Here is a 25,433-nt window from a genome sequence, read left to right on the forward strand (position 1 = left end):
CTCCCACCCCCAGGGACCCCCTCAGACGGCCCGCCCCTTCCTCCCAAACCCTGTGACGCTACATTACCCCCCCTTCACAAAGTTCCTCACCCCGAGGAATCACAGAAAAACAAAAAAACAGCCCTCAGAATAACGTAACTTCTCTTTAACATAACGTGCTTCAACCCCCCCCCCCCCACATAACAACAGGAACAACGCTGAACATTACTAAACCCATCCTACAGATAGCAAACAATGTCTTTTAAGTGCCCTGGTGGCCCCCTGGGCCGTCGAGAGCCCCCTCCCCGGGACTCCGGTGTAAAGGGTACGGGGTCTTCAGCACCTGGGAGGGGAAGGGGGGACGGGGGGCCAAGGGTATCGGATACAGGGGAGGGCCGGTTATCCCCGGCAGTTGGGGGAAAGGCGTCAGACCGAGGCCGGGGGGGTGGGCTTTGAGGCGGCAGGGCGGCAGCGAGGGGTAACGGGACCCCCCTGGGCCAGTGGGGAGGCACCCCCTTGGTACGGAGCCTGTCTCTGTGCAGTGCCACCCTCCTTCCTTTAGGTGGTAGGTGCAACCGGTACACCACCTCACCCAGCCTCTCCAGAACTCGACAGGGGCCCACCCAAGGACTGTCCAGTTTAGGACATCTCCCCTTCTTCCTTTGGGGATTGAACACCCAAACTAGCTCTCCCGCCTGGAAATGCCGGCCTTTGCTTTTTATGTCATAATTTCTTTTCTGCCTCACCCCTGCCCTCTGCTGTTGCTCCTGGGCAAATAGGTGGGCCGACTCCAGGCGGTCTTGGAGTCTCCTGGCATACTCAGGGCCAGGGGACCAGTCTGGGGCATCCGGTGGACGACCGAACGCTAACTCCGCCGGGGTACGAAGCTCCCTTCCCAGCATGAGAAGGGACGGCGTGCATGACGTAGACTCCTGCACGGCGGTGCGGCAAGCCATGAGAACCAGGGGAAGGTGGTTATCCCAGTCTCTCTGGTGCTGGGAGGTGAGGATGCGCTCCACCAGTCCATCACTCTGCGGCCTCTGGGGAGTGGTGCGGGTCTTATGGATGCCCAGGCGCTCACACATAGCGGATAACACCCGGGACTCGAAGTTTCTCCCCTGGTCGCTATGCAATGTCTCTGGCACCCCAAAACGGCTGAACATGCCCTCCAACAGGGCGTCGGACACGGTCTCGGCTTCCTGATCGGGGATGGCATAGGCTTCGGGCCACTTGGAGAAGTAGTCGATGGCAGTGAGAACGAAGCGGTTGCCACGGACCGAGCGGGGCAGCGGCCCCACCACATCCACCGCCACCCTCTCCATAGGTGCGCCTACCAGAAACTGCTGAAGGGGAGCATGTGAGCGCCCGGTGGGGCCCTTCCGTGCGGTGCAGGGGTCACACCGACGGCAAAAGTCCTCGACATCTCTCCGGGACCGGCCCCAGTAAAAACCCTGGCGTAGGCGTCGGAGTGTCTTAGCAACCCCAAAGTGCCCCGACCCTGCGGCTCCATGCATTGCCTCGAGCACTGCCCCCTGTAGACCCTTGGGAACCACGACCTGCCACCTCTCTTCGCCCGTGGCCGGCTCCTTCCAGGCCTGCTGCAGCATGCCCCGGCAGAGGCGCAGGGCCTCGAACTTGGTTCACAGTCCCTTGACATCTCTGGAGAGGGCGGCCACCTCCTCCCACGGTGGTTTTCGCTGCGCCTCCACCCACTGCAACACCGGCTGAAGGTCGGTATCATGCTCCTGCTGCTTTCTCCAATCGCCTCCATCTATGGTCTCCAACCCTCGGCAGACGACCTCCAACTGTTGCACCGCGGCGCATCCCTCCTCCTCTGCCCGCAGCTCTCTCTCGCGGGCCTCCTTCCTCTCGCAGCAGCGACATCCCTCGGCAGCGCAGGGCCGCCGAGAGAGTGCGTCGGCGTTGGTGTGTCGGGCTCCATTCCGGTGTTCCACTTTGAAGACGTAGGCCTGGAGTTCCTCCAACCACCTGGCCACCTGCCCTTCCGGCTCTTTGAAGGTCATGAGCCACTGGAGAGCAGAGTGGTCGGTCCTCACTGTAAAAGGCAGGCCGCAGAGGTAGTACCTGAAGTGACGGATGGAGAGCACTACGGCCAAGAGCTCTCTGCGGGTAACGCAGTAACGCCGCTCCGCCTTGTTAAAGGCCCGGCTAAAGTACGCCACCACTCTCTCCATCAGGCCCCACTTGGGAGAGCACCCCTCCCACCCCGACGCCACTAGCATCGGTGTCCAGCATGAACGGCAGCGAGGGGTCAGCTGGGGCCAGCACGGGGGACTCGCTCAGGGCACGCTGGAGGCTGGTGAACGCCCCCTGGCACTGCTCAGTCCACAGGAAGACACTGTCCTTTTGTAGCAGCCTGTAAAGAGGAGCAGCCAAGCATGAAAAACCCCGCACAAACTTCCGGTAATAGGAAGACAGGCCCAGGAAGCTCTTGAGCTGCCTCTGATTAGCCGGGGTGGGCCAGTCGGCAACCGCCTGCACTTTCGCTTCCATTGTGCTGATGCCCTCCCCCCCCACTGTGTGCCCCAAGAACTGTACCTCTCTGCGCATGAAGTGACACTTATCTGGATGCAGCTTCAGGCCCGCTGCACGGATCCGTTCCAGCACCCGGCGCAGGGACTCAAGGGCGGAGTCAAAGGAGCTGCCATGCGCCAAGATATCGTCCAAGTATACCAGGCACTGTTTGCGGGGGATGCCTGACAAAACCCGGTCCATCAGGCGGGCGAAGGTTGCTGGAGCATTACACAGTCCAAAACTAAGGACTTGGAACTGCCACAAACCCCGGCCCGTGCAGAACCCTGTCTTGGGTCTTGCTTCTGGGGAGAGGGGCACCTGGTAGTACCCACTGCGGAGGTCCAAGGCAGAGAACCAGGACGATCCCGGGACCAAGTCCAGAGACTCGTCGATGCGTGGCAGCGGGTACGAATCTTTTTTGGTCACCCCTTTCACCGGCCTGTAGTCTGGGCAGAGCCGCCAGGTGCCGTTCTTTTTGGGGACCATGACGACAGCGGACGCCCAAGGACTGTCACAAGGCTCAATTACGCCTGCCTGCAGCATGTCCTCCACCGCTTGGTCACACGCCTCCTGACGTGCCAAAGGGAGACGACGCGGCCGACACTTGATAGGCCTGGCCTCCCCAGTGTCGATCTCGTGTAGCACCAAGGGAGTCCGGCCCACGTCATCCTCCCCCATAGCAAAACTGTCTTGGAACTCCAGCAGCAACTGCCACAACCGCTCCCCTCCCGGTTCTTTAGCCATATCTCCCTCAAGGTCGGCGGCGACACCCCCCCCTCCAGTCGTCGTGACTGGGCCTGGGCTGCTTGGGGCACATAAGTCATGGGAAAGGTTACGGACGCCTCGGGCAGGGGATGGCTGACTTCGGGCTCTACTGCACACACTGCCGGCGAGATGGACCCCACGGGCGGCCCCGAACCGGAGCCAGTGGGCAACAAAGCGATCACAGGCCCCCCTCGGAAGCTCACCGTGCCCCCGTCCAGATCGAGTCGACAACCTGTGGCCTTCAAAAAGTCACAGCCCAGAATACATGGGTCCTACACCGCTGCTACCCACACTGGGTGACGTACGTCCTTTCCCCCCAAAGTCAATGTAAGTAGCCCCGTACCTTTCATCGGGGCCAGCCCCCCTGTGGCCGTGCGCAGCTGCACGTCAGTGGGCTCCAACCGAATCCACTCCGGGCACACGTCTGGTCTGAGCACCGTCACTGATGAACCGGTATCCACCAGGGCCGAACACGCCTCCCCCTCCACGGTCACAGGAATGTAGCATGAATCCCCGTCACAGAGTCGACCCACCACCACCGCCGTCCTTGAAGCTTCGATGACGTCTGCTTCTGGGGGAAGTGGGTCTTGGCTCCCCTGCCTGTGCTGACGTGGCCCCTCCGTTTCTGGAACAGCTGGGGCGGGGGGAGCGGGGGAAGAACTGTTTAAGGTCCGCACATCCCCCCCTGTGCGGGCCCTGTGGCGTTTCCCGGACCCGCACGTGAAGTGGGGCAATCTCTGACCAAATGTCCAGGTTGGCCACACCCCCAACAGGCTCTTTGGTCGGGACGCTGTCGAATGCGTGACGGCTGCAGTGATACGGCCCTTATCAGTTCCGTAATTTCTGTCGCCCACGCCGGCTTTTCCTCTGCCGCCAGGCCCCGGGCTGCTCCCCCTGCCGGATTACTCCCTCTTGGGCCCCCTTCAGCGACCGCGCCCCACACGATTTCCCTCTCCACGGCCATCTCCAAAGCCGACTGAAGAGAAATTGGGTGCTGTAATTGTACTTGAACCCGCAGCTCCAGAGGAAGGAGGGCTCTGATGAACTGGTCCCGTGCCAACTCGCTCTGCACGTTGGGGGGCATGTGTGCATATGCCCTACGTGTCAGGCTCTCAATGTCATTAGCCAACACCCTCAGCGACTCCCCCGGCTTCCTGCAGCGGTTACCAAGCTCATTACGAAGGAGCTCCGGCTTCACACATTGTCCAAACCGCCTCTGCAAGGCCCCCACTAAAGCTCCGTACTCCCGTCTCTCCCCCGGTGAAAGCAGCAGCAGGCACGACAACGCGTCGTCTGTGAGGCACAAAGCCAGCTGCAATGCTTTAGCCTCTACTGTCCATCCCCCAGCGCCAGCCAGCAGTAAATTTGATCATTTCGGATTCCTTAGAGAACCTTATTGTTACTGCCTGTCGCTGAAATGCAGCTGGGAGAGGGGCCACTTTCTCTACACACTTGTCACGTCATGTTGGGTTATTTAGACATATGCTTTTTTAATGTTTCGATACGAAACGTTGTTGACCCGCTTACAAATGCACTACTACCGGCCATATTCTGACCGCACTCCTGACAGTAAAAGCAGCGCGTTCCGTAATGCACTGCGTAATAATACAATGTTATATAGATGATTCAGCATTTAATTAATTTGTGTGACAGAAACATCTACATTTCATGGATACATTTAAAGTTTATTCAAATAAATAAATTATGATAGATACGTTTAAAAACACATAGGGCCTACTACACATACGCCATACTGCACTTGCGCTACTGTGCTGTGATTGGTCGAAGGTCACTGTACTGTAGCTACTGTGCTAGCTGTAAGAGGTCAGCCTTTGGGCTAAACTAATTTAGCCCAAATGGGAAGCATATGAAGGGGGCGTGTCAGGGCACCTGTCAATCAAACGTCAATGGAAGCTTACGCTACTGTGCTTGGGCTAAATGAAATTAGCCCAAATGGGGGCGTGTCACGACGCCAATCACAATGAAATGGCCGCTTACGCTACTGCGCTTGGGCTGAATGACTTCAGCCCAAATGTGAAGCATATGAAGGGGGCGTGTCACGATACCTGTCAATCAAAATTGAATGGAAGCTTACGCTACTCCGCTTGGGCTGAATACATTTTGCCCATTCACAGGAAAAAACCCAAGATATATATCCTGGGTTTTTCTGTCACTTTTTGGTGCTGTTGCTGTTTTAGGTTCTCCCAAAATATAAAACAATATGTTCTAAGGTTTTTAATAATATTTTTTCATTTTTACTGTAAAAGGCTAGGGCTTAGCCCTGTTAGCCCATTTATACCAGCCGTCCCTGAATGTATTACTTTTAACTATTTAACTATTACGTATTTAAGTGCTCTCGTAGTTCATTATCGTGAATGTTGAGCGTACATGGGTCATCAGAGGTTCCATTGCGATGTGTTCGTCTTAAAACTTACAACCTAAAATATGCCATCGCTTTCTGTGATAAGTTGCTCAACTTTTGATGTGATATGATGTAAACACAAATTTTGACTAATATTGTCAGAAGGAAGAGCGCCTCGAACTAAATGAAAGTATGGGGCGTTGACAATAAGCGAATGCGCGTTCACGCGAAGGGGGGTTGTAATATGCGGGGGGGGTCAAGATTCGGCACAACACCGTTCAAACAAATTTTCTTTTTGCGCGCATCCGCCGTGTTGATAAACAAATAATACCCTCCGACCGTCAGGGTGTGGCTGGGATGTATCAATACAGACTGGGCCCAGTTTCCCGAAAGCATCGTTAGCCTAAGTGGATCTTGAAGTGCGTCGCAAAAGCATCGTACAGTTTTCAGACCGTTTCCCGAAAGCATCGTTGGTAACGAACGTCGTGAAAACGCTCGTAGCTAACGAGTGCTCCAGGGTACTCGTAGGACGCTAAGAGCATCGTTAGCCTACTAAAGAGTGAACTCATTATGGTGTCTTCATTCATAAAAAAATAAATCATTCGGGAGTATGCAATTATTCAAATTATTCTAAAGAGGTCAGAGACTCTGTGCACAGCCCCGCCTTCCCCAGTGAACCAAGAAACCCCGCGCCGTGACGAACGGGGGATTTGGCCCCCTCGGGCCCCGGTCTGCCCAGTTTCCCGATAACGATGGATCTTCCCTCGTACGATCATTCTCCCGATGGATCTTTCGAACCATCGTTAATTTCTTACGTTTCCCGAAACTCCTCTTAACGTGATCGCGCATTCGCTGCACTCACGACGATCGTAGGATTGTACCTGTCCACTGACATGGTGCTGAAACGGGCTATGACGCAGGGGGAGACGCAGGAATGTCGCAGGAAAATGGGGTTATAAAGGGTTAAAATATCTCCCCATCAAGGCCAACCGCAGAGTAGCCTACGAAAAGAATAGATTGCAATAATATGAATGCTAAAGATATTAAAACACAATTGATTAGGCCTAGGCCGACATATATATCAGTCCTAATCCTGAACGCACTGTGCATACATTTATTCACGGCATTTCACCCCCCTGAAATAATTCCATATTACAAAAATCCAAAATAGCTTGTGTGACATGACAACTAGATTTATCTTAATGTGCTGATTTTTTAAACATATATTTTGCGCAGCAAGAGAGCCGACTTTATCTGATTCCGCATAAGGTTGCATTGATTGGCTCTCTAGCATAGAATATTTGTAGACATTAAAAATGCAACGTTCCAGTCAAACATTATCATTCAAACGCGGCTATTGCTGACCCGATTAGGAGAGCTTGGATCCTGCCCATATTGTTGGGCAGGATGAAGTAGGCTATAGGCAGGGTTCGAGTTATGATTCCATCTGATGACTATATGCTCTGTAAGGTGACCTTGGGTGTCTTGAAAGGCGCCTCTAAATGAAATGTATTATTATTATTATTATTATTATCTCTGTGGGGGTCTCAAAGTTGTTGACGGTAGGGGGAGACCGTACCGGCCTTGCGCTGAATTTTGAAGGGGGGAGGGGGGAGATATAGGACGTAAATATGGGCTATTATACAACGGGGGACCTAAATCCAGCGATCTGATTGGTTCCCAACTGTTGTATAATGAACATATACATAACTGCTATGACGCCCGATCATTTTGTGAAAGTTTGCATATCACTCCGCGCCTGGAAGTAGAAACAGTTACAAAGTAAAACATGTGTTGGATGATGGAGAGGGTGTAAATGTTGTTACTCCGGGAGTGAGCAAGGCGATGGAGAGACTAACGAAAGCTTAGGCACACGGCGAGTGAACTGCTCCATAGGATAAATTGCCGGCGAACCGCTCTATCGGAGCCTTCTCTCGGAGGGACGCTAAAGTGTGTTGCATAGCGACCGTCGATTCATAGCGGCAGCCAGGAGAGACTACTTTTTGGCAGTCTTTAATAAAACGGATACTTTGACTTTCTTGGTTTCTTTTTAAATGTAGTGTGTCTATGACTTTCGTTTCGCCATAACAGTAACCGTTGTATAAAAGCAATAGATCACTTCAGTCAGTGGCATGTGCTCATTATACCACTGTGAAGGGGGTCGCCGGCCCTCCGCTTAACAGTGGTATAATGAGCACATACCACAGCCTGGCGTGATCTATTGCTTAATTATACAACGGGGGACCTAAATCCAGTAGGGGTGTGACGATACACTCAGCTCACAAGACGTGACGAGACACGATATTCGGTTCACGAGATCGAGACGAGACGAGATTTTAAGAAAACTACAATGACAAAATATATGACTGGACCAACAGACTTTTATTTAACCGAGTTGCACATGCATTTTGAAATGTTTTATTATAACTCTTAACATTCATGAAATTGAAACTAAAACTAAAATGTATAAAAGTTGAAGTAAAATAAATTAAATTAAATAATTCTCTTTTTTTTCAAGTGCAAACAATACTATGTGCAAAACCAAATCAAAGTTCTACTCCATCAATACAGAGTGCAAATCTGGTACCTGAAGTGGCTGCTTTTTCTAGTACCGCCTCGCTCTAGGTTCCAAGCGAGCTGAGCCGATGCTAAAAGGTGACGTCGGCAGACGGCCGGCCACTGATTGGCCAGAGAGTGTGACGAAGTCACGAGAGCGACATGGCAACCATGCTGGTAACATAGCAGCGCCGCAGCCAACATATTCCACTTCTTCAACATGCCAGCTAATAATACGAACACGAATACCATCGCATCGATGTCCTCCATTGTTGTTATGTGGGTTCAGTCCATGGCTGTGTCCCAATTCCAAGGACGCATCCTTCGAAGGCTGCATTCGAAGGATGCGTCGACGCCGATTTCGTCACAGCGTCGCGCCAAGTGCTGTCCCAATTCCAAGGGTCCTTCAAATGCGGCCTACGAATGCAGCCTTCTTTTCCCGGATTTGAAGGATGCATCGGCTGTATCCTTCACGGCCCAACGTATCCCAAGATCCTTCACGGCCCAACGTATCCCTCCCAAGATTCATTGCGCATTCAATCAATGGAGATGGCGGAGAATGGCGATTTAAGTTCTGCATTTAAATGTAAGTATTTGGTTTCTAGTCACTCGAGTATTTAACGATACAAATGTTAAAAATACAAGGGCCCTTAAAACTTTTTACATTAAAGTAATAGGCAATATAAGTAAGGTAACGTTACAGTTAGTGACGCTGTAACGTCAACTAAGAACACCCGTTAAGTCCTATAGTTTCAAATTTAAGAGGCTAAAATGGTTATATTTACCGAAATTGTGGCGATTATATAGATAATTTGCTATTCTGTAACGTTAGATAAATGGACCAACCATGGACGCTGGAAGTGGGGGTGCTGGGGGGGCTGCAGCCCCCCCTGGTGGCGAGAGGCTGAATGTGAAATGCAAAAAAAAACGTGGAAATAAATAAATGAATAAATATATCAGACTATTGTTATACTATTGTCATTTTATTTACATAACTCAAACAACATATTTGACTATAAATGTCACAAGCATGATTTGATTCACAAAATGTAGTACCACAAACACAGCATAACGACACAGCATTTAAAGTGTTCTACTCTGGACGTCATCAACTAGGCTAGCACTAGCATTTTGAACAGAGCTAAAAACAGCTGTTCATAACACTGTCTAATGCATAATATCAGTACCTTGTGCGTGTAATTAAATATTTGAGGTCTTAATTAAAGACATATTCTGAGAAATACTTTCATGTGTGATTCAATGAAGCACATTCACAATTTGGCCTTATGGTGTATTTCTAAAACCTCTGGTCTAATACAGGTTGGTTGTGATGACATCTCATTATAGCCTTTATCACATGATTACTAGGCATATAAATAACCAAGTGTACACCCTATCGAGAACGTTATTTATTTATGTTTGACCTTTCGCATTATGACGTCATCGGAACGTTTCTCAGCCCCCCCAACTGTGAATTACTTCCAGCGTCCCTGGGACCAACGCGAACACAGGTTGTGGACCCTGGTTTTCAGACCGTAACGTTACAGACGTTGGGATTGATTACACAGTTAACTTGGTTATTTTGCTATTTAAGCTGCTTTGGTTTGGTAGTGTAAAGCAAAACTAATTCTAACATTTGGTTTTGGTTTAGGGGGCCAGCAGCATACTGCTCGATTTATTCTATTGAGGGGGGAGAATGATGAGCTGTTCACCGGGGTGAAATACTCAGCAAGTGTGGCTTGGGGGTAAAGAAACAATCGTTTATTTATATCGTAAGTTAGTTTATAAAAATTATTATAGGCCATTTATATATCTTCATTTGGCCATCTTGTAAAGGTTAGTTAAATTAGCCCTCATTAAACAGCAGGACCGATACAACATCCCCAGAAATCCTTTACTACGATGTCCTATTTTGGGTTATTAAAGAAAGAAAGACAAAAAAAAGTCACAGCTCGCATCAGTACTAGACAGCACTAGAAAAACACACAAAGAAAAAGGGTGTTTTGACTTCTACTGCACTGTAAAAATGTTTTCGAGCTGTACTTCATCCAATTTATAATTGTCCTTCCATGCAGTTTAATATTATTTGTTTTACTTTTCCAATTAATATTTTTTCATTTATTAAATTGTTTAAAATAAATATTTTTACATTAAATTTCGCAAAGAGCTCAAACCAAGACATTTCTGTTTTGACAAATGCATAATTTTAGGATTACGCATAGGTTCGCCGCACATGCGCATTCGCACATAAAACTAAACTTGAGCAGAGACCACGCGGCATCAACCGACCTGGACCTGTTCCTGCGCCAGAGAGAGACTGGTAGCATCATATCCACATTTTACGGATTATATTCTGGTAAGTGAAAACAACAATAATCATATGCTGCTGTTTTTAATGCTGTTATTTCTCTGTTTGTCACTGGCTATTTCTCTGGTAGGTGCTAACTAAATGTAGCTTGCTAGCTAGCCTAGTGTAGCTAACGCATGGTTCCCGCGGGTCCTTAAAAAGTCTTAAAAAGTCTTAATTTTTTTTGTGTAAAATTAAGGCCATAAATTGTCTTAAATTTACTGTAAATTTGCTCTAGGTATTAAATTTTGCAGAGGTTTTTTTAAGACTAAGGGAAATTGTCGCGCACAACAAATCACCTAATGCGTCTTTTAATTACGGCATTTTCAGGAGTGTTACGTTACGTTAACGTTGACATCAGTCATCGGGGGGCCGGTTGCATCTGCAGCCTGCAGCTGCGTCTGTAGGCTAGCTTGCTGGCGCTACTTTTAGCTAGTGACGGTTGACATCATTGGGCCAACTTGCGCTACTTTCAGGATGGGACAGTGCAAATTCAATGAGAAATGGTTTGAGGAGGATACGTTTCGGGGGTGGTTGGAGAAGGCAGGTGACGAGGCAAGGTGTCGTTTATCCCGAAAGGCATTCATACTAGGGACCATGGGAGCAAAAGCTCTTGAGTCCCACATGAGGTCGCAGAAATATATCCGATATACTCCGTGGCAGCTAGCGGGACTACACCGATGCCCGTATTATTTGAAAGAAGTGGACTGAAAAGTTCAGCATCCGTGGCTAGTACTTCACATCAGACGGCGTTAACCGGCTTTGTGTCGCCACCAGAAACCCAGAAGGCAGAGGTATTGTGGGTTCTCCACACGGTGAGCAGACATAATTCCTTCAAATCGAACGAGGACATTAGTAACGTCTTGGCTGATATGTTCCCAGATTCTGAGTTTGCGAAGTCGTTCACCTGCGGTGAAAACAAAACGGCCTATCTTGCCAAATACGGGATTGCATCTTTCATAAAAAGAGAGCTGTCACGCAGCGTAAACGATAAACAGTACGTCCTCATGTTCGATGAGTGAACAAAACCACTAAAAGCAAACAGATGGATATCCATGTGAGGTACTGGCCCACGGACGACACTGACAGCCATGTCTTATCGCGGTACTATGGATCACAGTTCATGCTGGATCATTTTAATGTAAGTATTCCAAACAGTAAATTTATTAAATTGTGTGACGGGCTTTGACCTTTTGCCAAAAATCATATTCGAAGTTTGTTTGTTTATTAATATTAATATTCGAATATTTATTAATAATATTTTGACCATTAAATTCCTTCAGTAAGACCTGGATTGGGCTTCGCGGGGTTTGTTTACCGGCGTTGCTATGGTTACCGGTCCTGCGTGTTCCGACGGTTTATTAGGTATCTAATAAATCGCTGTCTAATCAATACTTCATTCAATGCCTCTTCCGTGGTCATTACAATATTATGAGTAGACTGCGTCGGGTTCTCCGACGCTCTCCCTCTTGGCCTGCCATAACAGGTTCGAATATTAAGGGCTGCCTAATATTCGTTTGAATTTTGATTTATTTTTGATATTCGCATTATATTCGAATAAGGAAGTTCGGCTTCAAAGCGTGTGTGTGTGTGTGTGTGTGTGTGTGTGTGTGTGTGTGTGTGTGTGTGTGTGTGTGTGTGTGTGTGTGTGTGTGTGTGTGTGTGTGTGTGTGTGTGTGTGTGTGTGTGTGTGTGTGTTCACTGTCAGCCGTGTTTACATGGACACATCTGATCCGCATAGATCAGCGGAAGAACAGCTCAATCGGAATAGAAAAGGATCATATAATACGCCTCAATCGGAATACAATTATCTGTTCGTAATATAATTCTATTCGGCTACAGAAGAGGTGGTGTAGTCTGCTATAATCGACATGCATAAACTTATTCCGATTAGTTTGGGGTTTAACTTAGGAAAGCTGCAGTAGTTCGCATTTGGTCCACTCCGCACTCCAAACTTGACCGCTGTCAAGGACGGTGGATTTATTGCCTGATTCATGTCTTTGTTATCACTCCGTACTAGTAGTTACAGTAGTCCGGTAACATATCAACCCCAGCGTGTCCGGTTGCTAAGCGACGGGTCATGGGTGACTATGGGTGACACGGGTGCGTTAATGTGTTCGCGTATCGTCGTGTCCACGCGCTTCCGAGATAACTTTGCAAGAGTACCACTACTGCTAGTACTACGGCTACGGTTGATCGATAAGTGACTCAATTATACACACCTTTTCTATCAAATAATTTTTCTGAAATTTTTTGGGTCTTAATTTATGTATGTGTTTGTCTTAAAAAGTCTTAAAAAGTCTTAAATTTGACTTTAAAAATGGTGCAAGAACCATGTAACGTGACCTCAACATTAATTAAAAGGTAATATAAGTGAAACTCATTTAATATGTGGTTTATTTGACATTGGTATGCGGTTTTATTGCAGTGTATTTCTAAATACTCTCACTCGTATACGACGTTTGTAAATCGGCACAGCACCATTTTGCGAACACACCAAGCGCGTACCTCGCGTACCATGTACGCGCGTAACGCAGCTAAAATGTTGCTTGACCATTTTGTGTCAAAAATGGTCAGATACGCGCGTAACGCGCGTAGATGAGACCCCCCCCCCCCAGCCTGTGGCTGCGCTGGATTTAGGAGTCCGAGGAAGGAAACCCAAACGCCGCCGTGTTTGGGTGGATGATAGAGCTTGGATCGGGTTAGATTAAATAATCTCGGATATAAATAACAATAATCGGGTTAAATAACTTCACATGGTGTGTCTGGTGTGTTTCCAGCATTCGTAGTGTTGATCAGCAGAGAAATAGTCCGCCAAGACGTTGAGGTTGCTTAGCAATCAGAGACTCTGTCCATGCAAGTGAACGGAGCGTTCACTCTTCGTCATAACTATCAAACCAAACATCCTTCACATTCACCGAGCGAACCTTATGAAAGTAAAATGCACATTTCTCGCTAGAAATGTTTCCGTAAACGCATTTAATGGCGTAAATATGTTACTATTTCCACCCAGAATAAAGAAAGTTGCCGGCCGTGGCTGCCATGGACATGGCTGCGCTGGAGTCCGAGGTAGGAAACCCAAACGCCGCCGTGTTTGGGTGATAGAGTTTAGATCGGGTTAGATTAAATAATCTCGGATATAAATAACAATAATCGTTTTAAATAACTTCACATGGTGTGTCTGCTGTGTTTCCAGCATTCGTAGTGTTGATCAGCAGATATATAGTCCGCCAAGACGTTGAGGTTGCTTAGTAACCAGAGTCTCTGTCCATGCAAGTGAACGGAGCGTTCCCTCTTCGTCATAACTATCAAACCAAACATCCTTCACATTCACCGAGCGAACATTATGAAAGTAAAATGCACATTTCTCGCTAAAAATGTTTCCATAAAAGCATTTAATGGCGTAACTATGTTACTATTTCCACACAGAATAAAGAAAGATGTCGGCCGTATGCTTCTGTCCAAGCTCACTACTCTCTGCCAGTGACGTCGGGTCAAGCTCAACGCTGATTGGCTATTGCCAATCAGCGTTGGCTGGCTTCTTTCAGCTAGAGTTGCGTTCCATCAATATGACTTAAGGGAATTTCCGCTAAGTAACCATGGCAATTTATCCGACCAAACTAACCTGGTCGGGAGCAGGTTAACTGTCAGGCTAACTTGAGCGGTGTTTCAGAGAAATCCATCTGTCAGCAACAATTGTAGGCTACCATCAGAAGGTTCCGCCAAAACTAGTCCTCACAATTTTGTCATAGATGTACATATATAAAGTACAAACAGCGTATATTTTCACTAAGGGTCTAATGATGCAAATTAAATAATTCAATTAATTGCTATATCTATTATAACTGTGGCTATTTTCACAACACATTTTCACACAAATGTATGTATTATCGCGTGATCACTAATCAGCTGCTGGGTGAATGGTCTAGCAGCACTGCGAGTGATATGCGCGACCCGAGTTCGCGTCCAGACTAATGCTAGTATTCTTGGCGTTGGCTTCATTTTGTAATAACCTTTATTAATTGTATTAATTCCCTAATTAAGAATATTCAAAGAAATGGAAAATAATTGGCATGAAAAGTTATTTGATTTCTCTAGTAATCCTTCCTATATTACTATTACTTGCGTGGGGATAGAACCCCGGACGACCGGGTGCAAGTCCGACACGTTAACTCGAGACTATCTACCTGCTTTAAAATCCATGGTCAATATTATATTAAAATATGTTACGCTTAATACTACTCATGCATTCAACAGATCGCCGATTTTTGTGTCAGGCAGCCTCTCTGTTTCTATTATTGGTTACGGTGTTCCCTTTTTGAGTTATTATATGCGTGTACTCCTCATAGACCTCCACAAGTATGGCAAGCCGAGTGTGCCACAATTCGACTTCAATGAAACGCGTTCTGAAACGCCAGCACGCGCGCCAGAACGCGTTCCGGTTTTCCAGAACGCGTTTCATTGAAGTCGAATTGTGGCACACTCTGCTTGCCATACTATGGCAATCCGCTGGAAAAGATCCCGCTCGGTCCTTTTCGGACATTTTCGGACATTTGATCGATGATTCGACATTCACGGTTTATTCAACGCTGGTTACATATCTCGTGAACGCGCGTAATCCAGGATAACGTTAGCCTGGCTTGAACTAACCTGAGCAAGGCGCGGCTGAACTGCGTTGATGGAACGGCTTTAGCCTCAAGTAGAAGTTGGCGCTAGTTCTAACCAGGCTTAATCAACTAATAGCCGCTTTCGTTAGCTACTTTGATGGAATACCCCTCTGCACTGACTAGTTTGATAGTTTGATGGGAATTTCCTTCCACGTGAGTAACGTCAATACTGAACTCCATTGAAAAAAACCGTCAAATTAACGCAACGATGATTGTGATGGATCGCCTGGTAACTGGTCATTTAAGTTACATTGTTACCGAAATGAGTCCACATTTAACTACAGAATATGTGCCGAATTACATTGAAGTGGCTAATGAATGTTATCTTTTCAATATTATCTATGTTGTTTATCCTAGACTCCTCTAAACAAGGCTTGTTGTAAATGGTTTTTTTTTTCTTATTTTTATAAGGGAGTTCTGCAGGCAGCTTGACAGAGTACAGTATCTCCACACACCTCCAGCATTTCAGAGCAGATGATACTGCTTATTGTTCCATGACTTTAAACATAATTTCATATACTTATTCATATGTTAATTCTTAAGATCTCTGTGGGTAGTTAATTATATTTTATTATACATTTATTTAGCAAATGTGTGTGTGTGTGTGTGTGTCAGTCATCATGGTCATTTAAGTTTTGTTTTTTTTACTGAAATAAGTCTACATTTGCCTACAAAATAGGTGCCGAATTATAACAACAAAATGTTATTTTTTTATAAATATCATCCATGTTGCTTGTCCCTAAGACTACTCAAACAAGACCTGTTTTAAATTGTGTACTTTTATAAGGGAGTTCAGCATGAACCAGGCGGTTCAGTTTCTTTTCCAGGCTGTTCAGTTGCTTTTTAGCGCCTAGAGCAGAGAATACTGTTTTTGTTATTTTCATGATTTTGAAACCTAATTTTTCACAGACATTAATTAAAATAAACAGAGTTAAACTCAAGACAGGTGCCCAGGTAAAGCCTATGTATGAGAAACATTGCTAACGTTACCAGAGGGTTGTACTACGAACATAGATTAAACAGATAGTTAGGTAACTTCAGCCTTAACACACACATACACGCACGTCTCTATATGGGTGTCCACACAGGTCTCCAACAGTACATTGTTTGCATTAAAGTTAAATCATAATCTGTCATTGATTTGAATATTTAAATTTGTTATGTTTACAAAGAATGAGATAATCAAACTGTCTTTCTCACTCACTCTAGCTAGGATATCATCACATTCCTCTATCATCGGTGGAAAGATCTCTTCAGCCACGACCTTATCATCGCTGCTGTTAAGGTAGGACAGAGATAGAAGCAGAGAGACACAGACAAACGCCCTAGAACAGTTGTTTGGAGACTCTCACTTTTTACTGTTTGGGGGGGGGGGGGGTTCGCTTGTCCCTCAATTTTTTTTTCTTCTTTTGTTTCCTCAGGTATCTGATGAATGTGGAGGTGCAAGGACTGTGACTATTCATGTACCAGAAGATCTGAATTGCTTAAGCATTATAGACTAGATCATCAACATTATGGAAGGCACCATCCTTACCTCTGTCTATATGAAAACTGTCCATTTTCATGTGAAACATGGAATGCTTTAAAGAAGCATCTTTCTACAAACCACTTTTCTCAGCAATCCTCAACAGAAGAGATCTCACATTTGAAGTGCCACGTTTGTGGGTACTCGCAACTTTCTACTGAAACTGACTTTTTTCACCACATTGGCCAACATTTGAAGAATAATGAATCAGTTCCTTGTATGTATGTTGATTGTTCATATCAAACCAACATATATGGAAGTTTTCACACTCACAAATGGAGAAAACACAAAGTGTGTACAGTTGGAGATTTAAAACCTGGAATAGTTCACAGGTCAATCGTCAATCCCTCTGCTTTAGATTCAAGTAACAGTGACACTGAGTTGAATGAAGATTTACTATTTGATGAACCAACTTTTGAAGAACCTAGAGATTTGACAAAAGATGTTGAGCTAAAATTAGCCTCAGTTTTACTGAAATTAGAACATAGTTACCTGGTGTCAAGTGCAGCTGTAAATTTACTCCTTGAGGAACTGCAATATCTCATTGGGACTGTTTCTGTGCCGGTCACCCAGAAGACTATCACTCAGTTTTTAGGGGCTCACAATTGTCAAGTAGATGGATCACTTGTCCAAGACTTAGCCACAGAAATCTGCACATCACATCCTATTCAACTCGCTATCGGAACACAAGGCCCATTGTCTACTGCATGGAAGCGCAACAAATATTATATTACTAAGTTTAGTGTAGTGGAACCAGTAGAATTTGTAATTGACCAAAAGAACAGAAGGTCTTTTCAATATATTCCTGTACTAAAAACGTTGCAGCAGGTTTTGAACTGTGAGACTATCCTAAGCAGTGCAGTTAATTTGAACGAGAAACTTCAATCAGTGTTAAGTGAGAAGCAGGTTTACAGATGTCTCTGGGATGGTGCAATTTTTAAAGAAAACACACTTTTCTCAAATGAGTGTGCCGTTTCCTTAATTCTCTATATAGATGATTTTGAGGTGTGCAACCCCCTTGGCACATCGCGTAAAAAACATAAAATCTGTGCCATATATTGGATTTTAGGCAATCTGCCACCTGGTTCTCATTCTTCGTTGTCATCAATCTACTTGGCTGCATTGATTAATAGTGATGATGTAAAGTTGTATGGATATGACATTGTTCTAGAACCTTTGATTAGTGATATCCTTATTTTGGAACAACATGGAATATTTGTGCCCAAGTTAGGGAAATGTGTAAAGGGAACAATTCAATGTGTTGTTGCTGACAACCTCGGTGCCCACGGTATTGCTGGTTTTTTGGAGAGTTTTTCTGGTGCATACATTTGTAGGTTTTGTACAGCCACGAAATTAGAAATTCAAACAAGGGACGTAGGGAGTGAAGCATTCTCTTTGAGGACAGAGGAGGGTCACGGAAGACATCTTAAAACCCTTGAGGAAGAATCATTGGTCAATTGTTTTGGTGTTAAGAGGAGGTGTGTTTTGTCGGAAAAACTTACTCATTTTAATGTCACTACTGGCTTTCCACCTGACATTGTTCATGATTTATTTGAAGGAATTGTTCCAGTTGAAGTAGCTCTGTGTCTCTCTGTGCTCACCTCGAAGTACTTTACTTTGAACTTTTTGAATGACTCTATAAAAACTTTCCCCTTCAAGTGGACTGATAAAGCAAATTGCCCCCATCCTGTGCCACTGACCTACAAAATTAGGAGAACAGTTGGTGGCAATTCTCACGAGAATTGGAGTTTGATCAGGTTTTTGCCACTCCTCCTCGGGCAGAAAGTGCCTGCTGATGAACCTGCCTGGAATCTCCTCACTGACTTAAAGGACATTGTGGACCTTGTTGTCACACCGGTGCATACTGATGAAACAATAGCTTATTTGAATTTCAAAATCTCTGAGCATAGAGTGCGGTTCAAGGAGGTTTTCCCAGACACCAACTTGCTTCCTAAGCATCACTTCTTAGAACATTATCCACAGCTAATTCGTCAGTTTGGCCCTTTAGTTTCTCTTTGGACTTTACGATTCGAAGCGAAGCATAGCTTTTTTAAGAGAGTTGTGCGGCACACTCGATGCTTTAAAAATGTGTTGTTGTCCTTGGCACAGAGACACCAATTATCCATGGCACACCATATTTACACCTGTGGCTTTCCTAAACCTCTCCTGGAAGTGAAAAAGTTCTCAACTGTTAGCATTGATGTCCTGAAAGATGATATTGCACGGGCTGTGAAACACAAGAACCCAAACGTGAAGGAAGTGTCTTTGGCCGAGAACGTCACCTATAATGGATTTAACTACAGACTTGGAATGATCCTTGCTCATGGTTCACTTGAAGGAATGCCTGCATTTATTGAAATCATCCAGATGGTGGTTCTCCAAAAGGAGTTGGTCTTCATTGTTAGGAAACTAAGTGCTTGGTACCTGGAACACTTTAGAGCCTATCAACTTGAAATCTCGCCTACAAAGGAGATAGAAGTTCTGGAGCCATCTCAACTGACTGATCCTTACCCTTTGGCAGACTACACAGTTGGGACAATGAGGCTTATCACCCTGAAGCGATATATTCACGTTTAAGGTTTGCAAGAGTCAATATCTCTTATATGTTTTTTCCTGTTGTGCAGCTAGTAGCAGGGGAGCTCGATCGTGGCTGGACATATTTTTTTCAGGACTTTTCCTATGGTAGCACTCAGGAACCTAGAGCTTTATTTGGAAAATGACCGGAATTCTCCCTTAAATGAGAAAATGTTAGTTGAAATGAAAGCCTAATGTCCTAATTTTAAGTGTCAATAATTTAGTTATACCTATTTCTTTGTTTGTTTATATTGTTTAATTTGTCAATCTGGTATGGGGTTAATGGGTACCTAAGGTGTCTCTCCCTCTCTTTCCCTCCCACTCACAGGATCTCTAGACATGGCGAGTGTCACACGGCTCCTGGTGATTTTAGAAGAGGACAGTTGCATCAAGCTGGAGCTTCCGAATGGCATCCCTGGCTCCGTTGACGAAGTCATCGAAGAAATAAAGAATATTTCTGGTCTAACTAATGAAATACGGCTTCAGTACTACGATGCTGACTTCAGCAGTTGGGTTAACTTGACTAAAACTTCAGACCTGAAGGATCTTGCCACTTTGAAGGTTGTTCAACCCCCCCCTGTGACATTAGTCTTTGAGCCAGTTGACCTCTCTGTGAATGAGGCCAATGTTCACAGCCAAGATGATGCAAGTATCTCTTCATCTGCATGCTCAGATGATACATTACCTGTAAGCGACGCTTCCTCGGACACCTTCAGAAAGGAGCAGTGGCCCAAGGTGTTCATCATCCCTACTTTCTCACTTTCCACAGAATCTCAACTTAAGGCTGGAAATGCAGAGTATCAGAGCAACCAGGTTAGACTGACTCCCAGCTCTAAAATGATTTCCGACATACTTGAAAGACTCGCTGACAAAGTCTATTCGTACAGATCCTATCCTAGTGATGCAGACTTGAGTGAAGTGGCACAGGCGCTCACACAGACACACCCCTGTCTGAAAGAACCAGGGTCCTTCAACCACAGTTACGGATGGAAACAGAGGCTCAAGACGAAGATGTATAACTATCGCACATACCTAAAATCACACAGTTCATCATCTGACGAGCTGACTGTGAATTCTGTCAAAAGAAAATCCCCCACCGACGCCCACCCAGCAAAGAACATAAAAAAACCCAGGAGAGCCGAGTCTAACCATTACCCATCTCTACCTCATGGCGAGACCCCTGAGTCCATGGAACAAGAGAGAATAGCCCTTTTGACTGAAGTAAAGAAAAGGAACAATGGCAAAACAATAAGAGCGAAGATGGCTCAGACGTTCGCATTTCGGAGGCAAGAAATTGTCAACAAGAAAGCATCTTTGGAGGATATTATTGAGAGATGGCCAGCACTCTTCGAAGTCCAAGAGGTACACTGGCTTTATTCATAACATGGATCAAAATGTAAAATGTAATCAAATGAATGTAAAGCTAAATCACATGCTTTTGCCTGAGGCACATGTCATTTATCCATCTCTCTATACTGTATATATGTATGTTCCCTAGATAAATGCAGAGTTCCACAGAGTAACCACAATACCCCTTGAAGCAAGGTTCATGGAGAAACTTGACGAGAAGTGCATCGAACTGATTCAGGTTGTCAGAAAGAAGGGTGGAGCAACTCGGGAGAAGACAAAGCTCCTGCCAGTTGTAGAAAAGGTATGTACAGATGTTTTGTCAACTCACACTGATTGAATGGATGGACTGAACAAGTATTATTAATCATTGTCACTGTCTTCATGCAGGATACTGATATCGGTACAAGGAGGGAGATCGCTCTCAAATGTCTCATCATCAACATGAGAGAATCAATGGATGATCTGGTCCAAGAATTCCTGGTAAGGCAAGATTACTGTACAGGTGTAATGCTAGCTAAGACTGTCCACTTGATATGAGTGTTTACGAATGCACTGTATATTCAACAATCGGGGTACATTCTATTCAAACTCAAATCTGAAACATTAGTCAGGAGAAACTCTGTGATCCATCCACATCTACTGCATAATCTTCCGGGGTTCCCACGCATCATGGAATTTCTGGAATATCATGGAAGTTTAAAAAGCATATTCCATGTGGAAAGTCAAGGAATTTGTTTGTTACAATGTCATTTAGCAGATGCTTTTATCCAAAGCGTCGTACATTTAGAGTTCATACAACACAAGCAAGGATCTCATTAGTAGCATGTTTACATTGTAGTTGCCATTTAACAAAATGTAATATTTTCTGTGCAGTATTTTTCTTTATCAGGTTATTTCATGTGTTTCCCATATTGCATGAGTGGTTGTTATGGTTACTTCCTACCTTCCTTCTTTCCTCCCTTCCCCCCTTCCTCCTTCCTTGACCCGAAGACGGCACAAGGGTTAAAAAAAAAGTTTGCTTTGTCATGATGGGATATTGTTTAGATTGATGATAAAAAAGATGAGTTAATTGAATCCATTTAAAATTAAGTCTATATGGGGGGGGGGGGGGGGGGTGTGAAGGTGTCTGAATACTTTACGAATGCACTGTATGTTCTTTACTGTTCGTTCTGTTCTCTTCCAGGTGTCGGAGAAGGAAGAGGCTGAACACATTCTTCAGGGGGCAACCATGGCAATCTACATCATCAGAGATGCACAAGCTGCACCCAAAGACATTGGCATTATACTTGAGGGACAAGAGGTTGTGAACGAGTTGCCGTCTGTCGCAAATGCTGTCGCCATTCTCATGGGACTCCTTTATGTTCTCAATATGGAATATCCAAAGACATTGAAACAGACATTTGAATATATCCAGAAAGTCCTCATGGAGCTGGACCCGAAAGGCATGACCACCAAGGTCAAGAAGCTCTACGACCAGCTATACAGTACAGCTTAGTTGCATCGTAACAGTAGCAAGTAAAGTAGCATTAGTCAGTAGTAGTGTTTGCTTTTGCAGCTGACTAGCTGGCATACATATGTGGTGTGACTAATTTGAGAGCTGACTGACTGACTAGAGACTTGACTGACTGACTGACTTGAGACTTGACTGACTGACTTGAGACTTGACTGACTGACTTACTTGCGCCTTGACTGACTGACTGACTTGAGACTTGACTGACTAACTTGAGACTTGACTGACTGACTAACTTGAGACTTGACTGACTGACTGACATGAGACTTGACTGACTGACTTGAGACTTGACTGACGGATTTTACATTTCAGCCAGGTTTGGCATCTCACTGTTAATGTCTTGGGATTGTACACTGTTTGGTTATATCAGGAGGATTTTACAGTTCAGCCAGGTTTGGCATCTCACCGTTAATGTCTTGGGATTGTACACTGTTTGGTTATATCAGGAGGATTTTACAGTTCAGCCAGGTTTGGCAACCCACCGTTGATGTCTTGCAATTGTACACTGTTTGGTTAAATCAGGACGACTTTACATTTCAGCCAGATTTGGCATCCCAACGTTAGTAACTTGGAACACTGTTAATTTAAATCAGGGTTTTGACTGTTTTTGAATTCCATTTCTCAAGTGTTAAATTACAACCATGCAGATACCCTGTAAAATGTCATGTTTTATCATTTTATAAGTTAGTTAATTGATATCAATGTGTCATGAGAATTATTGATATATATATTTTTTATTAAACAAATAATTTCTATTTAGTTTTATATTTTAAATGATAAATATTTGTTTGATAAAATATATATCTTTTTGATTGGATAAAGCAAATAATTTCTATTTAGTTGTGTTTCTGAAATAATAAATACTTGTTTGATAAAATTATATCTCTTTGATTGGATAAAACAAATAATTTCTATTTAGTTGTATTTCTGAAATAATAAATATTTGTTTGATAAAATATATATCTTTGATTGGATAAAACAAATAATTTCTATTTAGTTGTATTTATTAAATGATAAACAATTGTTTGATAAAATCTATATATTTTTGTTAGATAAAACATTACATTTAAATTAATTGGCTTCCTTTTAACAAGAAAATATGATTTTGGCCAAGTCTTAAAATATAGTTTCCATGGACATAGAAAATACAGTTTGAGACAAGTTTTATTTTTTCATTGGCTCAACTTATACAATATAGATGTGAACTGTTACCCTAAAAATTTTTAATTAGTTGAACTAAAAACTTTTTTCAGTGTGGTTGTCTTATTATTATGGGCTTCATATAGGATGAGGGCTCATTTAAATGTAACCTTTACAAGATGGTCAAATATATATATTATAAATGGCCTATTGTTAACATGGGCTATTAACATGATTGATAAATGTGTCTCTTGTTTTCTCTGATTAATAATGTCTCTGTGTTTACTGTTTAGGACAATTCTGGAGAAAATAGGCCTGCAGGGTAAGGTGACTCCCCCGCTGGCAAAGAAAAACTTTTGCTGAAATTAGTTTTGATACTGCTCTTGTTGTTAACTGCCATGATTGATTTCCTCTGCCTTAGGATTGCAAGTATCCAGGGTCAGGAGAGGGGGTAGGTGGGAAACCCACTGCTGCCACTTGGCCCTGGTTTGTCCCCATGGATAAGGTATTGTGACAGATGCATTCCACCAACCCCCCTGTCCTAATTGCCTCCATCCCTGAGAACACACCAGGGCCAAGTACAGCAGTGGTGGATCAGGAGGTTGAGGACAAGGATCAGGAGGAGGAAAGACAGCGAGGGCCAAGGTCCAGAAAGAGGGACAGAGAGGAAGACATGTTCCAGAGTCGCTCACTATCTTCCGAAAAGGACTCAAGATTCACCTGTTCAGAGTCCACCTCGACTGCATAGCCACCCTCCCCCTTCTGGCAACCATTGTACACTGTGTTGTATTGTATTGTATTATAGTACTTAACTGTGTAGCAACTGCAGTAGCTGCTATCATGGCTGTAACACGGGGAATGGGTTAGCCTAGCGATTGTGGTACTTGCACTTGGTTCTATGAACATCCTTTCTGTACCGACAGCGATATATTGATGACATGAGGCTACAAAGGGAGGCAGAGGAGAGAAGAGCCCAGGAAAGCAGGGAAAGAATGGATAGGTTTTTCTCAATTTTGGAGCGTTTGGTGGACAAATAACTTATGTTCTGTTATATTTAACACATTGTTTATTATTATTTACATATTTATTGAAACTTACTTATTTAACTAACTATTTAACTAACTTTTTTGATTAACTATTTATTAAAACCCTTACTAACTTTTTTGTATTGACTAATGTATTCGTATATAACTTATAAAACATATATACAACAATAAAACTATTTACAACAAACATTCATGTGACTATTTACAACAATTATTATAAAACTACTATACACAAAAACATAATGATCAATAATAATTTTTGTTGGTTTCTTTTTTTCGCGCTGTCCGGTTTAACTTCTGTTTACTAACAGGTCAGTTCAGCTGTCAGGGTTGCTAGGTGACAGGAGCAGCGCGTGGTCACGCAAGTGAAAGGGCGGTAACGGTTTGTTACGTAAACCAGAAATGCTCCGTAGGCTAGACCGTCCCATTTCTTCGGCCTTCGGAGTGTCCTTCACGGTCTACGAAGGCCGCATCCTTCGAAGGACGCGGTCTACAAAGGATGCGTCCTATGAATTGGGACACAGCCCATGTGCGGGTTGCGTAGGCAGGGCCGTTGCTACAATTCCTGGGGGGGGGGGGGGGGGTTGAAGGAGCAGTTGTTGACGGGGGGGGGGGGGGGGGGGGTGGAAGGAGCAATTGTTGACCGGGGAGAACAATTGTTGACGGGGGGGGGGTACTATGGTGGTAATATGGGCTGGTGATAAAATAATAATTTAAAAGAATTTTTTTTTTTTTTTTGTGGGCCCCCTGAATCGTCATCATCACCTTTCACCCCTTATCGACGGCCCTGTGCGTAGGTGTTGTTTGCGTCGCGTACAAAAATACGGCACGGCCCTTTCGCGCAGCCGACCCCGCCCACGTCCAGGAGGTACTATTTGCGGTGGAAAATGACCCGTGCTGCTACCGTGTCGAGTCGTGTCGAGTCGAGCTACATGTGCGGTGGAAAAGCGGCATATGGGAGCTCAGCTCCCACTGGCTAAAATCGAAACTAATTTCTTTGGTATTGGATATAGACTACAGCTGTGATTCCTGGATACTGTTTAGCAGATAAAATAAGATAAGATTACCACTTTATTA

At 44.7% G+C, this 25,433-nt stretch overlaps 3 protein-coding genes across 7 annotated transcripts in view; 1 reads left to right on the top strand and 2 right to left on the bottom strand.

Moving 5' to 3' along the window:
* The window catches only part of LOC132456398 (OX-2 membrane glycoprotein-like), a 48,239-nt gene that overhangs the window by 22,397 nt on the left and 409 nt on the right, over positions 1–25,433 (bottom strand). The gene's annotated exons all lie outside the window — the stretch shown is intronic.
* Positions 242–4,363, bottom strand: LOC132456603 (uncharacterized). The gene is given in 7 exon segments (XM_060051016.1): positions 242–322; positions 366–1,404; positions 1,624–2,169; positions 2,171–3,316; positions 3,415–3,511; positions 3,623–3,913; positions 4,051–4,363. Coding segments are annotated over 7 exon segments (3,513 nt in total).
* Positions 10,220–23,396, top strand: LOC132456386 (uncharacterized). 5 transcript variants are annotated; one of them, XM_060050738.1, is made up of 7 exons: positions 16,798–19,314; positions 19,639–19,997; positions 20,080–20,123; positions 20,198–20,672; positions 20,809–20,961; positions 21,048–21,140; positions 21,844–23,395. In XM_060050738.1, the coding sequence occupies exons 2-7, from the start codon at positions 19,650–19,652 to the stop codon at positions 22,153–22,155; spliced, it is 1,425 nt and encodes a 474-aa protein (XP_059906721.1). In that variant the 5' UTR covers positions 16,798–19,314; positions 19,639–19,649; the 3' UTR covers positions 22,156–23,395. The 5 variants fall into 5 exon arrangements, with proteins under 5 accessions (XP_059906719.1, XP_059906721.1, XP_059906718.1 ...); XM_060050736.1 differs by lacking the exon at positions 16,798–19,314 and adding exons at positions 10,220–10,553; positions 16,421–16,496 and having other exon boundaries at positions 19,639–20,672; positions 21,844–23,396; XM_060050735.1 differs by having other exon boundaries at positions 19,639–20,672; positions 21,844–23,396.

This window comes from Gadus macrocephalus, chromosome 4 (genome assembly GCF_031168955.1).
Source record: "Gadus macrocephalus chromosome 4, ASM3116895v1".
In the NCBI taxonomy this organism is placed as follows: Eukaryota; Metazoa; Chordata; class Actinopteri; order Gadiformes; family Gadidae; genus Gadus; species Gadus macrocephalus.